This window comes from Peromyscus californicus, unplaced genomic scaffold, assembly GCF_007827085.1.
Source record: "Peromyscus californicus insignis strain IS unplaced genomic scaffold, ASM782708v3 Scaffold_9__1_contigs__length_137607984, whole genome shotgun sequence".
In the NCBI taxonomy this organism is placed as follows: Eukaryota; Metazoa; Chordata; class Mammalia; order Rodentia; family Cricetidae; genus Peromyscus; species Peromyscus californicus.
The window spans coordinates 116,206,616-116,225,296 of NW_026294617.1; the positions used below are offsets into that span (position 1 = coordinate 116,206,616).

The 18,681-nt window shown below is 38.5% G+C and overlaps 1 protein-coding gene across 1 annotated transcript in view; it reads left to right on the forward strand.

Annotated features, from left to right (window-relative positions):
- Positions 1-18,681, forward strand: part of Stpg2 (sperm tail PG-rich repeat containing 2) — a 432,046-nt gene that overhangs the window by 3,666 nt on the left and 409,699 nt on the right. The window contains exons 2-4 of the mRNA XM_052731729.1: positions 1,821-1,933; positions 5,508-5,636; positions 8,569-8,733. Of these exons, the coding sequence (XP_052587689.1) occupies positions 1,821-1,933; positions 5,508-5,636; positions 8,569-8,733 (407 nt within the window). The remainder of the gene's footprint in view (positions 1-1,820; positions 1,934-5,507; positions 5,637-8,568; positions 8,734-18,681) is intronic.

The following is an 18,681-nucleotide window of genomic DNA, read 5'->3' on the forward strand; positions in this document are numbered from 1 at the left end:
AAACTCTACTAATGTGAATTCCCTAGAACCCTCTCTTATATTTTGTACCTTAGTTATTGGCAGCACAGATAGTAATATAATTGTTTCTTTACCTAATTTCTCCATCACTTGAAACTTGGTTTTTGTGTTATTACTGTACCTTCATTATAATGCAGACTTACAGTATACATAATAAAATATTCAGTATTTTTGAATGACCAACTAAATGTGTAATGTAGAATGCTAGTTATTCTTTATTGTTGATTGTGCAGAATATTATGATAAGACGATCCATCATTCTGGTCATATGGAACTGTTCTAGTTTTAGCACTCTCAGTCCCATGTTTGGGGAAAACTAGCACAGTTGGAAATTCTGAGAAACATGTAAACATGAGTACAAAGCTACAAATAAAACAGAAGAGAGCCTTTCTGTGTAGAAATTATCATCACAACTGTCTTCATTTCCTTGTGTTTTTTCTTGTATTCATACTCCATGTGTCCTCCAGTTCATTAACAGGAGAGTCTGTGTGACTAATTTTGGAAAACTTCAGTGAAGATTTTATGAATACCAGCTTTCTTTTTCCATTGCCCATTTTTATATATGTAGTTTTAAACCACACATATTTGCTATATACTCCAACATTAATAATATGAATATGGGGATATTAAGAAGTCCTTTTTCTCTTCTTAAAATGAATTTATCAGGCTATCCAGATTTGTGTAGTACCATGATTGCTTGTTCCAATGAAGTTTATTAGGCAGTCAAGAAATATTTGCTGAGCACTAACTGTGTGCCAAAGCATTATCAACAAACCATTGTCAATTTGGTTTAAATTCTTTGCATCTTGGATATTTCTCTAAATGTTTTTTTTCGGTAATGGGGTTGAACCAGGACCTCATCCTAGACAGGTGTTCTAACACTGAGATACATCTTTAGTGCTGTCTATATGTATATTTTTAAAAAGACAGTATTTGCTATTTAAAACTACAAAACATTGGTTTTCTGTAGATAGAATGCTTTATCAGCTAGGTCACATAAGATTAGAAGAGAAAAAGGCTGGCAAAATGGCATGATGGCTAACGTGCTGGCTGTACAAACATGAGCATCCACGTTTGTATCCCCAGTGCCACCCACAGTCAATCACAGGGTGCTGCTCTGAAACCCTAGTGCAGGGGTAGGGTGGATTCACTGGCAAGCTAGGCTAGTCAAACTTTTGAAATTTCTAGGACCAGTGAAAGACCGTGCCTCAAAAAGTAAGTTGGAAAGTGGTGGAAGAAGACACCTGATACCGACCTATGGCTTCTGTGCACTTATGTAGAAACCCGCACACCTGGATACATACATGCACATATGCACACAGATGGGTAATTCACACAGACACACAGACACACACACACACAAGAAAAGAGAATTTAGGCCGGGCGGTGGTGGCGCACGCCTTTAATCCCAGCACTCGGGAGGCAGAGGCAGGCGGATCTCTGTGAGTTCGAGGCCAGCCTGGTCTACAGCGCGAGATCCAGGAAAGACGCGAAGCTACACAGAGAAACCCTGTCTCGAAAAACCAAAAAAAAAAAAAAAAAAAAAAGAAAAGAGAATTTTATTTTTTTTCAGTTGTTCAATATGTTCATTCCTATAGGGTCTTATATTTAATGGATATTAATAAAAATTGTAATGCTACATGAGAATTAAAAAGTAACAACTTGTATGAATAGCTATTAGTTCTGAAAATATAGTCTTAATTGTGAGGGTACTAAATGATTATATATATCGAGTATATTTTCTCAGGCATCTTTCTGATCTAATATTATGTGTTAGTGGTGATTTTTTTTTTTTGTTATAGATGGCTATGCACCATTTCTTTCTTTGAGTTCCAGAGAAAGTGCTTATGCTGTTTCCTCCGACACTGGAAAAGCTGCTCCAGGTCCAGCACACTACAATGTATCACAAGCACAGGTGTGTTTATGGTGTTATAATTGCTGAGTTAATGACAACCATGTTTTCTTAACCAGATGCATACATTTATAATCCCAGTACAGCAAGTTTAAGACTAACCCAGGCTTAACTGTGGCATACATTTATAACCTGAGCATTGTAAGTTCAAGGCTAAGCTTAGGCTAAAAAACAGTTAAAATCATCATACAAAACTACCACCACCAACAAAAACTACCAAAACCAACAACAACAAAAAACCCATCCAAGGACAAAACAATAAAAACCAACCCATATTTCTTGTATCAGTAGTATAAAGTGCCACTTGTATTTTATTTTCCCCTCATATCTTCCTCTTTTAAATCTGTGTTTGTATAATTCAAATAATAGAAGATGGATGCATTTGACCTTGATTGCCTATGTGTTAGTCATTAGTCTAGGTATGCTATGATACAAAAGATGATTGTATGTTTCAGTGGTCCACAAGAATGGCAGAATTGGACTGTTGAATGAATTTTGATGTCTGAAAACTGTACAAATGGTCAAGATATACAGGTAGCAGTGGCGTACTTTTGTGTTGTACTTTAAGTCTATAACCATGCCATGTCTCATTTGTTTCCTGTTTTTGCATAGCCTCATAGGTCTTTGACCAAAATAACTTAAATGGCTTCATTAATGCTCAAAAATAATGTATATTCCAAAGATACTGCAGTATATTTTTTACATTGAATAAAATTTTATAACTTTTGGAATTTTATTGGAATGTGAACTTGCCATTAGTCTGTTGGTAACTTTTTGCTTCTGGAGAATCTAGATTTTTAGTATGATGAGGCGTGGAAAATACCTTCTAATGTGTTTTATGAATAAAGAGTTCTTAAGACTAAGATGAGCAGAAAACTGTTATCTAATAAGCCTGTATAAAGTTCTTTATAAATAATCAATATGTGCGTTATAAAAATGACTAATCATGAACAAGCTTGAAAGGCGTTTTAGTCTGGGTTACTATTGCTGTGATAAAATACCATGACTCAAAACAACTTGGGGAGGAAAGGGCTTATTTGGCTTACAGTTAAACATCACTGTTCATAACTGAAGGAAATCAGGGCAGGAACCTGGAAGCAGTACCTGATACCTGGAGGATGGTGCTCCTTCATGACTTACTCTGCCCACTTATAGAATCCAGTGCCACCAGCCTAGGGTGTCCCCTCTCCTATCATACACACACCATGGGCTGGGTCCTCCCAAATCAATCACTAACTAAGAAAATGTTCAAAAGGCTTGCCTACAGCCAGATTTTATGAAGGCATTTTCTCAATCGAATTTCCCTCTTCTCAGCTGACTGTAGCTTTTGTCAAGTTGACATCAAACTAGTCAGTACAATTGACTCCTTAGCAACGTGACATGCAAACACATCACCATTAAGCCACAACCTTTCCTTTCCTGGTCTCTCCCAAGATCATGCATTAATATCAATATCAGAATACACAATGCTTTGAAAACTTACCAAGTTTCAGTCTTTACAAATCCAAACACTTTCAAAATTATTCCCTTTAAAATATCCAAACTCTCAGTAAAACCCCAAACTCTCCTTAAAAGTTCAAAGTCCCTCAACTGTGGTCTCCTGTAAAATCAAAATAAATTAAATAATTTTTGTTCCAGGAGGGAAGAACAAGGGCACAATCTAATACTAACAAAGCCAAACCAAAGTCCCACAGTGTAAATTTCAGTATCCAACTTCTGGGATCCACTCACCATGCTTTGGGCTCCTCCACAGGGCCTGGATCACTTCTCTGGTCCCACTCTCTACAGCCTACACAGCTTGTCTCCTAGACCCAGGCTGGCTTTCCACCATGGCTGCTGCTGTCCTTGGTGTTGTTCATCCCATGGCCCTGGAGTCTCCAAAATATTGGGGTCTTCTGCTGCAATTGGGCTGCACTTTCACTAATACTGTATTCTAGGATTTCTTCAAGGTGCCAAGCCTCAACTCTCTGCATGACCCCTTAAACCAGGCCTTCGACTGCTAATGAGGGTGCACCTTCATCAGTGGCTTCTTCTGGCCTCTCGGAAGTGCCAAGCCTCAGCTGCTCTCCATGATTCTTTCATACCTTCAGAACCAGTGCCACTTGTGAGAGACTCTTACACATGACTAAATTTGCCTGTCAGCACGAGGTACAACCTTGGCCATTTCTGGAACACAGCTTCTGTGTGCTGACCCTGAGGATACCCTTCCCAGAAGATCTCACTTCAGTGATGCTGGTCTCTTCTTAATCACCACTAGTGTCTCAGCTCTAGTTAACCAGCTCCAATTCTCCCAGTAAAGCATAAGGTTCACTTTAGTAGTGCTGGCCTCTTGTTAATCACAGCTGATTCCTCAGCCTCAGCTGACAAGAACCACAGATTCAAAATAGCAAATGGCCCCAATAGAATAATTTTAAAAAAGATTTATTTATTTTATTTTGTGTGCACAGGTATTTTGCCTAAATGCATATGTATGTGCACCACGTGCATGCCTCGTGTCATGGATCCCCTGGAACTGGAGTTACAGACAGTTGTGAGCACCATGCAGATGCTGGGAATTGAACCCAGATCCTCTAGAGGAGCACCCAGTACTCCTAAATGCTGAGCCATTTCTCCAGCCCACCCCCCATTAGAATCTTTAAGAGACTCTCAAACTTTCCTCTGAAACTTCACAAGCCAGGCCTCTATCATCTGCATTTCACTCCACACTTACCATCCAAATTCCCACAGAACAGTTCACCAAGCTTTCAACACTCAGTGGCTTTTCTAGACTAAAGTTCCAAAGTCCTTCCACAATCCTCCCCAAAGCAACATGGTCAGGTCTGTCACAACAATTACCCTGCTATCCTGGTACTAATTTGTGTCTTACGTTCCTGTTGCTGAGATAAAACACCATGATCCAAAGCAACTTATGAGGGAAAGGGTTTGTTTGGCTTACATTTACACATCACTGTTCACCTTTGAAGGACAGGACCCTGGTGGCTGGAGCTGGTGCCAAGGCCATTGAGGAGGACTGTAATTGGCTTTCCCCTTATGACATACTCATCCTGCTTTCTTATAGAATCCAGGATCACCAGCCCAGAGATGTCCTGCTGCCCACAACACGCTTGCCCACAGCCATTTCTTATGGAGGCATTTGCTCAGTTGAGGTTCTCTCTTTTCAATGATAAGCTTTTGTCAAGTTAACATAAAACTAGTTAGCACGGAAGGCCAGACTTGTTACTGAAGTACTCTGAAAGTCCAGTTCATAAGTATCCATTTTTCCAATGATCTGCAACACAGTCTATTTTAACCCTACTTGGGAGGTTGGAAATTCCTGTCTTTGATTCCTTTATTGTACTACCTTAGAATGCTCTAAAGTATAGTAAATTTTGGTCTGAGCTTAGGGTCAAAACTGATAACTACAATTATTATCTCAGTATTCTCTTTTAGAAGAACTTGTTTTCAGTAAGGGCCTTAACTTTCTCAGATTTCATTTTAAAACTGTTTGTTAATATTTTATGTTGATAAAATAGGAATCATAATCATAATGGGAATCCATAATCTTGAATTACTTCATAATTTTTAACCTCCAATTTAGTATAAAATAAAAGGAGGCCGTAGTCTGCAAAACCGAGAAAAGCGGTTTAAGAAGTGTATTTCGGAAGGTCCGGGACCGGCCAACTATAATCAGCCTCATCCTGGGACATTGTGCACCACAAGCAAGCAGGTACTCCAAGCTAAAGAACATCTTCTGCAGTATGTCACTTTTTAAGTTATGCTTCTAATGACTGTTCTTGTAGATAAAATAAAAAAGAAATCCTAAGCAGTTTGTTTGATATTAAAAATGTTAAAAAACAACAACAACAAAAACCTTACTACAAAGCTTGGTATATTTTTACTATTCATGTTGTACTTATTTTAAATTTATTTATTTATTTATTTATTTTTTATTTTCCAGAGTTGAGGACTGAACCCAGGGCCTTGTGCTTGCTAGGCAAGCGCTCTACCACTAAGCTAAATCCCCAACCCTGTACTTACTTTATAATTAAATAAATACTAAGTAATTTTTATAAACCTTAGTTTTTAACTAGAGTAACATCATACCTCATTCTTTCTTCTTTTTTATTCTATGGTCCTAGGGATTGGACCCAGGCCCTGTGTGTGCTAGATAATTGGTCCCCCATTGAGCTACATCAGTGGGCTCTTTTTTCAGTCCTGTTATTCTGTAGCCACAGTGTATGCAGTGACTAGGAAGAAGGGAGATTTAAAACATGGTTATCTATATAGTTCACTTGTTTTTAGTGACTGTGTGTAAATACCTGTTAGCAAAAGAGTGATTTCCACATGATTCCTGGGCTGCAGGTGTAGCCTGGTGTTGGAGAGCATTTGCCAAGCCTGTGTGAGGCCCTGAACCATACAGAACAAAACATGATGCCCGAAGGAAGAAAGCTGAAAATTGAGATGGGGGACAGAGGTAGTTGCTATTTCAAGACAAGATTTGAAAAGTGATAGATGCATGGTCATGCAATGCAATGCCTTAGAGACCTAAAGGACTGCAGCATGATAGCAGATGCACAGGACTACTGGAGGTGGTTAGTGTGGAGATGGGCCTTGGAGAGCGCTATTGGAGTATGCATTCTAGGAATGGAGTGGTTTATGAGTGATACAAAAGTTGGCTTTTTATGGAGGGCAAAAGTAAGATTATTTTATTTTGAGTGAAGAATTTCTTTAAGGGAATCATAGATGCTGCATTTGGAAAAATAAATTCATGTTATAGAATCAGTTATTTTTACACCAAAGCCATACACTGTTGAGATAAATAACATTACTTAATATGGGTTTGGTTATGTTTTATTAGGTGTGATTATATTTTTTTATCCCAAGTATTTCACATAGCTCAAATTAATTATATTTTCAACAATTCTCTGACAAAAGAGTACTTTGCATTTTAGGATTAAGGTCTTAGTTGAATAATGTTAGTGCAGGGATAAGATTGAGTTTTCTGTCATATATTTAGATATTAGGTATATTTCATGTGTAAGGGCAAAATAAATGTTCATTTACTGATTGTCAGACATCGCTGAATGACCAGGTGTGTCCGTTGATTAACGTAATGTTAGACACTCTTTTTACATAGAAGGCAGATCACAAGAGCCACAGTTTCAGCAGGGAGCAAAATTTGGGACAATATAGTTGATGAAATACTATCTTAGAGCCATAGTGAAGTGTTCACCAATATTCCAAAGGGAAAGAGTCTTTGGAGGGGATTCACATGGTGAATTCCCACGGTGGTCTGTAGTCCCAGAAAAGCACGTGAGTGACAGCACTGCAGTGTGTGTTGGCATGGCATGCTTAGTAGTGTTCTGTGGACTGCTGGAAATACAAGATCTGAGGGAGAAGAACATGAATGGAAGTTGAGGAGGAAAGGCTATTGTTTTGGAATCCTTTGGTGTGTCCTTTTTGAAAGTATTGAATAGAAGGAAAGCTGTTCAAGGTATTCTTTTTTAAATTTCTTTTCGTAAGTGCCACTGAAGCTACTTAGCTGATATCTCTAGTGAAAAATCATTTCTAGCAGTGGGAGCTTTTCATAGCACAGTTGTGCATGGACATGTGTGCATTCACCATTGCGGTTATTTGTTTGCCCAGAAAATATGGGGATCAGTATAATCCCATGGCATTTTTTCTGTACAACTAAATCCTTCAAATGTCCATGTTTTGTTTGATAGATACATTTTTAATTTATGATACTACTTCCTGTTTCTATTTAAGTTATTTTCTGTGGAAGTAAAACCTTTTAAAAAAGGCTAACCAATTGAAAGCTCTGACCTAATGTTAAGATTGTTAATTTTGCCATAGTTCTTTCATATTTAGAGCATACATTTTATTGTTGTATTTACATCTGATACACACCGTATTTATAAATGAATTTGATTCATTTCCATTGGCTTTAACATTACCTCATAGACATATTTCTGCTCTGTGGCCTGTGCAGTTAGCACATGTGTATAACTTATGGGTAATATACAGAGAAGTCAAGAGTTGCAGGGAATGAAGGCTGGAAATGTCACTAAATGAACTCAAGGAAAGAACTAAGGATTGTTCTGTGTAGCATACACTGCCATAATATCAGATGTTGCTGCAGGAGTACCTTGTTTTTATTTATTTATTTATTTATTTATTTATTTATTTATTTATTTATTTATTTATTCATTCATTCATTCATTCATTTTATTTATTTATTTATTTATTTATTTATTGAATCAGTACTATTTGCTTTACTAAGAAAGATAAGTAGCTGAATATCAGATGTTGCTGCAGGAGCGCCTTGTTTTTATTTATTTATTTATTTATTTATTTATCTATTGAATCAGTACTATTTGCTTTACTAAGAAAGATAAGTAGCTGACCAAGTTAAGAGTAAATCCTTGGTTCTTATGGTGGTTTTAGTAGTGTCTATGACTTAGTCTATAAGATGTACTAAAGCTTGAATGCATTCCTTCAACTTAGTTCTATAAGACATTTTTTGGTTAATATTATGTAATTCATTAAGTCAATATTTAGTGATTGCCTTTAGTAAATTATAATGTTTTGCTCTTATTCTTTCTTCTTGTCTCCGAATAACATAAAATGTGTTCCTCACAAACATTTTATGCTTAAAGAAAATTTCTAGAACACCTGCAGTTTCCAGAAGCCTTGATGTTCCATCAATTCCCTCTTCCGGAAAGTCGCACGGCTATCATCTCAATGACGATGACAGTATTGAAAGACGGACACCTCCTGCTAGTGATAACACAATAGGTCCAGCGTACTACAAGCCTCAGTTTGTAAGTATGACACATTTGAGGATGACTGTTGGAAGACAGAGAAATCCTACCTGGAAAGTGAGAGAGTGGTGGTGGTGGGGGGGGGGAGAGAGAGAGAGAGAGAGTGAGAGAGAGAGAGAGAATTTTAGCTGCATTCTCGTTTATGTATTTATATCAGAATTTATATCAGATTCATGTATTTCTGTTTTCCTTAAATATTTATTTTTGAATCTTAACTTATCCCAGATTTTATTCTTTGAAGTTCCTGTGAGCTGCTATTTGTGTACTTGACATATCATATCGCTTCTTCCCACCCCAGTTTGCCATTAGCCATTTCTTTAAAAGACCCTGTTTCTCCAGGTAGAGATTTGGTAGTATTATTGCTTTGAGGGCATTTCAGGACAGAGTTAGAAATGAATAATTAAGGCTTACTACCACTGACTTTGAGTCTGAGCTTATAAATATACTTCTGTTTACAGTCTAAAAGCATAGTCTTTCTAACCTTTCCTTTTTACATCTGGACTTCCTCACAGCGAGGAAGCTGGCTCTCATTACTCCAGTATATTTACTTATCCTAATCCTGTGATGTAAGAAAAGTATTAATGGTTTTATAACTGATAACTGAGCATTACAAAAGAAACAATCTAGAGAATACTTAAGCTTTACTTGTAGGTCTAGAAGTGCTATCCTAGCAGGAGACAAAAGGAACTGTAGGCTCCATTCTGGACTTGAGGGTCGGATGGTGTAGACCCATGTACGACTGCCTCGAATTGCTACTGGTGAAATATCTAGTCATTTCTGAAGACAAGTTTGTCTCCAGTTTCTTTGTTCACGTTTGTTTGGTACCTCACAAATGCACTAACCTGTAGCACCTCTCCACATTATGATTTTTTCATAAATTATTACAAGTTTAATGAATATTCAAAAATCTTGGTTAACTCAAAAGAAATAATAATAATAATAATAATAATAATAATAATAAACTCATTATGCTTTTGAATAACCACTGGGTCATTGAGAAAATAGGCAGAAAAAATAACTTCCTAGAGTTAAATGAAAGGAAAAACACAACTTACCAGATCATCTGGGGTATACCAAAGGCAGTTCTGAGAAGAAAGTTTATGGCAATGACTCTTCATATTAAAAATTCTGGGTGCCAGTGAAATGGTTAAGTAGATAATGGTGCTTGACACTAAGCTTGGAGAACTTGGTTTGATCTGCAGATCCCACATGGTAGAAGAAAAGAATCAGTTCCTGAATGTTTTTCTCTTATCTCTACATGCACCGTGGCATACATACAAACATAAATAGGTGACAGTAAAATTAAAAAAAAACTTAAATAAATAGCCTAATGTTGACCATGGTCCTAGAAAAACAAGAACCATCCAAACATAAAAGCAGAAGATGACAAGAAATTGTAAGATCAGGGATGAAGACTGAAAGAGCAATACATAGATTAAATCAAACAAAGAAGTAGATTAAAAAAACAAACAAAACAAAACTATAAGACTGACAAACCCTAGCCAATCTAACCAAAAGAAAGAGAAAGAAAAGATCAGATTAATCAAATTAGAGGTGAGGGAGCTGGAGGGATGACTCAGCAGATAAAAGAGTTCTTGCTCCCTTTCCAGAGCTTCCCAAAGCAGTTGCCATCTTCTATATCAGGTAGCTCACAGTCATCTGTAACTCTAGCTCCAGAGGATAGAACTCCCTTTTATAGCCTCAGTGGGTACCTGCACACATGTGGCACACACACATACACACACACACACACACACACACACACACACACACACACACACACTTACTTTACTGCCTCCGGGGGCCATATTGATGTGAATGACCTGAGGCCACCTTGATGTCTGTGGTCCTGGCTACCTCTGAGGGCCTTGTCTGGGTCAGTGGTCCTATTGCATCGAGGGTCTGTGCCGTTGCTAGAAAACATGTGGAAGCCCATGACCTGTGCTCCCATTGACTGTAAAGAGCAAGAAGGCTACTTTTGCAGTGATGTCAATGACTAAATAGGAAGCCATTGAAGAGAACTCTTAGGGAGCATGATAAGGATGCTGAAGTTATCCCTGCACAATTGATGGCTTCTTGCAGGAGTGTGGGAGAGGAATGACTCAGTTCGACTTAAGGGACAGGCCATGAGAGTTTGACCATGCTCTGGTGAGTGTATGGAAAACACAAATTGAACTTTTTTTTTTAGTGTGGGGGTGTTGTCAAAAGGGAAAGGGGTTGGACATGGAAGGACTGGGAAATAAGTAAGTGATCAGGGTGCATGATGTGAAATTCCCCAAAAAATCAATTTAAAGAAAGAAAGAAAGAAAAAAAAGAAAACTTGGAAAACACAGAAGAAATAAATTCTTAGACACATATGAGCTACCAAAATTAAATCAAGGAGATTTAAACAACCTAGAAGACCTATGACAGTGTGGTGGTTTGAATAGGAATGGTCCCCACAGACTCATATTTGAATACTTGGCCTATAGGGAGTGGCACTATTAGGAGGTGTGGCCTTGGAGTAGGTGTGGCCTTGTTGGAGGAAGTGTGTCACTATGGGGGTGGGCTTTGAGGTCTCCTATGCTCAAGCTATGCCCACTGTAGGAGACAGCTAACTACCTGTTGCCTGTGGAGCAAGATGAAGAACTCTCAGCTACCTCTCCAGCACTATGTCTGTCTGCGTACTTCCTTGCTTCCTGCCATGGTGATAATGGACTACACCTGTGAAATTGTAAGCCACCCCCAATTAAATGTTTTCCTTTATAAGAATTGCTGTGGTCATGGTGTGATGGTCTCTTCACAGCAATAGAAACCCTTTTTAAGATAGATAGTAAGTAAGATTTAAAACATCATCATCAACAATTACACTTCCTTAACCCCTCAACCAAGAAAAGTCAGGGTCCAGATGTGTTCCCTGCTGAATCCTGCCAACCCTTTCTAGAAGTCAGAATATTTCTCCTAGTGCTCCATAAAATAAAATGAAAGGACATGACAAAATAAAGGCTATCTATGACAAAACACCTGTATATAACATTGTACAAAGTGGGGACAGATTGAGAGACTTTCCTTTCAAATATGGAATAAGACAAGTATTTCTACTCTCTCCACTCTTATTTAATATAGTGTTCAATGTCTTAGTCAAAACAAGACCAGGAAAGAAACAAAAGGGTTACAAATAAGAGTGTAAGGAATCAAATTTGCTATGTGCAAATGACATGGTCCTTTACTTAGAAAACCTAAAGTCTCCTCCAGAAGACTGTTCTAAATAAATGCTTTTAACAAAGTACTGGTGAAGTGGAAAAAAAACACATAGTTACTAAATCCTGACCCATCCTCCGACTAGAACTGAGGTCAGATTGATCCTCAGGCACGTAAAGGTACTTATAGGAAAACTTGCAAACTTGCATTGTTCTGTTTCCGAAACCACAAGGTTTTCTGCTCCCTGTTCAAACAGAAGCACCGTAGTACAAATCTGTGCCCTATACTCAATAAAAGTTCATATCCTGTCATGTGCGCTAATCGCCATCATAGCTACATTGAAGGGATGTACCAAACTTGTGGATTTTGCTGTATAAACCCCTTGCTTACTCAGCTCAGGGCTACCTCTTTTGACTGATAGTCACAAGAGTGCATGCCCCAGGTCTGTGTGGCTCAGTAAAAACTTCAAATTTATAAAGAGCTCATCCTGATCTCCTTCTCTTGGGTGAGAACAGTCTGACTACAACATTTGGGACCTCATTCCAGACCTATTCTTTCTCTAATGGATACCCTAATTCGACCCTCTTGAGCCTTCTGTATTGTCTGGTCTTTTGAATTCTGGTGAGTGCATTCTTCTGGGTAACTCAAGTCCAGGGTTACATGTCATCAGGGGATACTCTGTTGACATTTGGGTAAGGTGACTCCCCACCCTGGGACACCCTCTGTTGTTACTCTGCTGTGTTGGTGAATGATAGCATGTGGCCAGCCTTTGCTTGGCTAGTTATTATTACTATTTGTATTTATTTTGTTGCAGCAGTTCTGGCTCCCAGCTTGCTCCCCGAGCTTGTTCAGTCTCTGCCCAGCTCATGGGTTCAATGAAGCCCCGTGAAATCGCTCATCTCTGAGCTTTCTTTCTCCTGACTCAAGCATGCTTATTTGAAAAGTTTCTTCAAATCTCTGTCCTAGCTTAAAAGGACACCTAACTCTAGGACAGAGAATGGGGGGTGAGGGGTGGGGTGGGGCGGGAACAGTATAGGAAAAGACACTACGTGCTTTAAAACAGCTAAAAAGCAGACTGTTCCCAATAGAAATTACTGTTGTTTATCTCATACTCATTTTCTTGGTTTTATTTAATTCTCTAAAACTTTTGCTAAATACAAACTTCTCAAGATTTGTAAGACTATTATGTAACTTTTGTACCTTAAGGTCTATAAACTATTGCATATGGTTACAATCTGTAAAGAATACATACTAAGAATAAGAAAGGGGTTTGCCTTTGTAGCAATGGGAAAGCTGTTATATATAATGAGTAAAAACTCCAGATACTGTCTAATAGCCCCTTAGAAAAAATTTCTTACAACAAATGGTAAATTTATTTGTTACTATTATGTCTCATGTTATTTAATTTTTTTTAATCAAAAGGATTTCTGTAAAAATGTTGGAAAAAAAGGATGGCTACAAAAAAAAATGTCCCCCCATTCAAGGTCATGGATATTCAAAACTCTTGAGCTGAAATGTAACCTTTCTTTCTCTGAGGATCGGTAAGACCACTGTGTATGTGTTGGGGGACATAGGGATAACCTGAGCAAGAAAGGTTAATTTAACAGGAATAAAACTATAAATCCTAATCATGTAAAAGCTGCTAACTTGCTGTAAACTGTTGAAGATAATTAGGACATACAATTTAATTGTAAGTCACCTTATAAATGATTGAATTCTTTAATGTATTCAGAACTTGTGTTTGTAGTCATGCTAAGTACTAAGTAATTCATTTACAGGGCCAAGCTTTATTTAGCTTTTTGTATATATTTTCAAGAGTAAGCCTAAAACAAGTAAACAAGTAACTAAAAACAAGTAAAATTTGTTTAAAATCAGGTGTACTTAATAGAAAGCCCTCAAAAATCTTAAGAAATCTGCTGAAGATGGCATATAAAATGTTCAATTGACAAAAAGGCTTCCTATGATAGACAAAAATTCTAGCTCCTAACAACACTACCTAGATTATGGTAGTGCCGACAACCACTGGAAAAAATTACACCATGCCTTGCCTACTGCCAGGACTCTGCCCAAAGTGTGGACAAGACAAGTCCATTAGATAATGGACTTCTTCATTTTGCCTTGCCAAGGTGCCAGTCTCTCAAGTTCCTCATCTACAGGAAAGTATCTTGGACCTTCTGGGTCTGGCAGCCAAAGGCTGATGCTGCGTTGTGTGACAGTCAAAGAGTTAATGCTGTCCTGTGTGATGGCTGAGGACTGATGCTGCCCTGGTGCCACCCTGGGAACTCAACAAGATCAGAGACCAACAAGATTACCATGGAGAAACCTAGGGTAACCATCCAGGGAGTTCCAGATAGCTGGCAAGTCTCTGTATGGGGGTGGGGTGGGGTTTCTCTGGACTGCTGGCTCCCAAATAACCACACAGAGACTTACTATTAATTATAAATGATCAGCCAACAGCTTAGACTTGTTACTAACTAGCTCTTACATCTTAAATTAACCCATATTTCTTATCTATGCTCTACCATGTGGCAGTATCTTTTTTCAGGACATGTCTATCTCCTGTTTCTCTGTGTCTGGCTGGAGACTTCTCGTGATGCTGCCCTCCTTCTTCCCAGTGTCCTCTCAGTTTGGCTCTCCCACCTAACCTCTTCCTGCCTACTATTGGCCAGTCAGCTCTTTTTTAAACCAATGAGAGTAATACATATTCACAGTGTGCAAGAAGGATTATTCCACAGCATCTGTCATCTTAATTAATAAAATGATCATTTGGTTTATACTTTCTGTACAAATTTATCCTTCTCATATCTTGGTGGTGTTGATAGCTAACTGTATCTTTTTCAGTTTAGTAGCAGCTGCTTGGTCAGTCCATTTCATATATGAAAATTCGGCCTTGCTTTTTCTAGAACTATTAGGTCCCCTGGTAAGAAAAGGCAAATTCACGACAGATTTGCCTTGCTGACAGAATTTACATTGAAAAAGATAATACATGATATTAGGACTTCAGAGGATGAGAGTACTAACATGTTAATCAGTAGAGTTCTAATAAACTTTTAATCTGGCCCTGGCAAAACACTGGCTACTATTATCATAGTCACAGGCTCAAAAGTTTAAACTTTTTTGGTTATTTTCTAAATATAAACTTAAAAGTGCTTCTCATCATGCTGAAAACATCTCTGTCATATATATGATTTTTTTTCTTTTCCAGCCATCAGACAGAGCAAAGAGTATTCATGCTTTTAACCCAGAATCTATTTTTTTGTGGGGGAGGAATCCCCAAACTTTTGCTATGCCTGAAAGACATGAGCCTCCTCTAGCTGTTACAGACACTTGTCAACTGTTTTTCCCCACAATGAGGATGTCAATGCAGATTACAGAAGACAATGGTCATGCTAATATATCTAAAAGTTTGATCTTTTTTGTGAATTTTGGAAACTTCATGTCAGCGTCAGAAAGTCATGATTTGGGTCCACCAGTTCCAGGTCAGATGGACTCCAGATTAGTGCCCCCGTCATGTTAGTCAGCTGTCTGTCCCTGAAGGGGGACTTTCTCTTTCCTCTGCTCTGAGGCCCAGGACCACAGGCCTCAAAGTTTCAAATCTAAGGATTCCCCCTAAGCTATTAGCGTTAACTTCTGCCCCTAGTTTCTGTCTGTCCCATCAGATTTCCACTTGGCTGACAGACATAATCCCGGAACCAGCTGTGGACCACAAACTTCTCTGAAGTAGTTTGGTCGTACAAAACCCAAGATCCCTGAGCTTGCTGAAAGCTGATGTAAATCAGTCCAACCAATATGATTGTTGCCTGTCTCTTCACGTTGAGTCAGAGAATCAAATGCTTCTGATGAATGTTCCACCCCTATCCCAAATTACCCAAATCCTCTCCCAGTCTTTGACTAGTATTTCAGCCTTCATGGGCTTTAACAGTGATATCCTATTTTCATCTGAGAAGCAGTTACAGAAAAGGGTATGTTGCCCTTATCTTTAAAATAAAGCTGGAATGTTAGATCCAAAGGAAACTAGTTCCCCTTTGCCAGAAGGAGTCACGTACTCTCTCTCTGGTAGATTTCAAAACATAAGCTGGAGAAAAGAAAGCACCTTTGACAAATGTTGCTGGGAAACTAGATGTCCACATGCAGAAGAACCAAGTCAGGCTCATCTCTATCATCTTTCATGAAACTAAAACTAACTCCAAGTAGATCAAAGACCTAAATGTGAAACCCCAAAACACCAAAAACTGCTAGAAAATAACATAGGCAGTACCTTATGAAACATAGGCATTTCTTAAGAAAGAAATTTCTGAATAAGACTCCATTTGCCTAAGAACTGAGGCCAGCAATTGACAAGTGGGTCTTCATAAAACTAAAATCAACTTGAGGAATATCACAGAATGGGAGAGACTCTTTGACGGCTATACATCTGACATAGGATTAATATCTGAAATATATAAATACTTTAAAACACAAAGAGCCAAAACAAATGAAGACTGGCCTGGGACCCAAACAGAGAGTTCTCAAAAAGAGAAAAAATTGGCTAAGAGATATCTTGAAAAATGTTCATCATCTCTAGTAATTAGGGAAATGTATGTTAAAACAGCTGTAAGCCGGGTGGTGGTGGCACATGCCTTTAATCCCAGCACTCGGGAGGCAGAGTCAGGCGATCTCTGTGAGTCCAGGCCAACCTGGTCTACAGAGCGAGATCCAGGACAGGCACCAAAACTACACAGAGAAACCCTGTCTCAAAACAAACAGACAAACAAAAAACTAAAACAAAACAAAAAACAAAAAGCCAGCTTTGAGTTTTTAATTTTACTAATTTAGAATGGCAAACATCACTTGAATAACAGACAACAGATGCTGGAGGGAATGTGGTGATATTGTAAACCTATCCGGCCACTCTAGAGATCAATGTGGAGAATCCTCACAAAGCTAAAAATATATGACCCAGCTATGCCATTCCTTGGCATATGCCCAAAGGACTTGAAATGCTTCACATATGCTTGCTCAGCCATATGTATTTCATATTTTATTTTTTAAGAATTTCATACAATGTATTTTTAAGATTTTAGTTAACCCAGCACTCGGGAGGCAGAGGCAGGAGGATCTCTGTGAGTTCGAGGCCAGCCTGGTCTACAAAGTGAGTTCCAGGAAAGGCGCAAAACTACAGAGAAACCCTGTCTCGAAAAAAAACAAAAAAAAACAAAAAAAAAAGATTTTAGTTAAAATATAATTACAACATTTCCCCTCTCCTTCCTCCTACCCATGTTTCCCTGGGATTCTTTAACATTGTTGCATATAATATAACTGAATATACATATAAATATAACCTGCTGTGTCTACTCAGTGTTACCTGCATGTATGTTTCTAGGTATAACCTTTGGGGCTTTTCCCTGGGAAAGACTAATTCTCCCTCTCTCAGCAGTTAATTGCCTGTGCCTCTTCATCTGTGTTGGGATTTCAGTTGGTGTTGGAATTGTTCATTTATTGTTTAGGAAGCCATGCTATTGAGGTTTTATCGATGCTGCTTCCCTATCATTGCTAAAGGGCACAATCTCACAGCATATTTCTTTGTTCTCTGGCTCCTGTCATCTTCCATCTCTCTTCAGTGATGTTCCATGAGCCTTGGGTGGAGGATTTTTGTGGTGAATGTGTTAATTGGGGCTAGGCATTGTTCTTTGCATTTTGAGCAGTTGTGGCTTTCTGTAATGATTTTTTTTCTGCTATAAAAAGAAGCTTCTTTGATGAGAGGTGAGATCTACCCTTATCTGTGGATACTAGGGTAAGTATGTAGAAGTAGAATGTAGTTAAGAATTATACTAGTGTAGGAAAGTGGTGGTAGTAGGGTCTTCTCCAAGATCCATGGCCTCACTAGCCATATGGTTGGCTAGGTTTACAATACCAGGCATAATTTCCCTCTTGTTCAGTGGGACTTTTATCCAATTAAAGAGCTGTTGGTTATCAACCGAGATGTAAGTGCCATATTGTACTTTTAGTGGTGTTGCCATGCTGGCCATTGTGGTTCATAGGGATGATACGGGTAGGACTGTTGATTGATTCCCTCTCTTGGCAACTTGTATATCATTTTTCTGGTATTATGAAAGCTAGTCCTCAGGAGGAGACTTTTGAGTCACTTGTAGTGCTAATCCTCCAGTTCTTGTGTCCAAAGTGCAGGGTGTCTTCAACAATCAAAACTTACCTTCAACTTTTGGGAGGCATCCAAGGGCAACAGTCCCTTGTATTCCCCTGATCAGCAGCTTGAAAGGAGAGTTCTCATGCTTGGCATTAGCATTTTTGTTAGTCCATGACTCTTGGGGGGGAGTGTTATCCCAAGTGCTATAATATCATGAAAAAAATATATTCACTCACATGTATTATAAGGAATTTTTTTAAAGGACAGTGTTCTACAACAGAAGGTTACAAAACCAGAAAGGAGATCATGAAAAGGGAAGATGAGATATTAAGGGAGGTGGAAATAATAGATGGGAATTGAATACTTGTTATAGGAAAGCTGTTGAGGGACAAATCTAGAAGACAGGGAACCACCTGGAGGAGGATATAGTGGGGGAGGAGAACAAATGAGAACAAAATTTAATGACACCTGTCTTAGTTAGGGTTTTTGGTGCTGGGAAGAGACACCATGACCAGGGCAACTCTTATAAAGAAAACATTTAATTGGGGTGGCTCCCTTACAGTCTCAGAGGTTCAGTCCATTATCATCATGATAGGGAGCATGGTGGTGTGCAGGCAGACTTGGTACTGGAGAGGTAGCTGAGA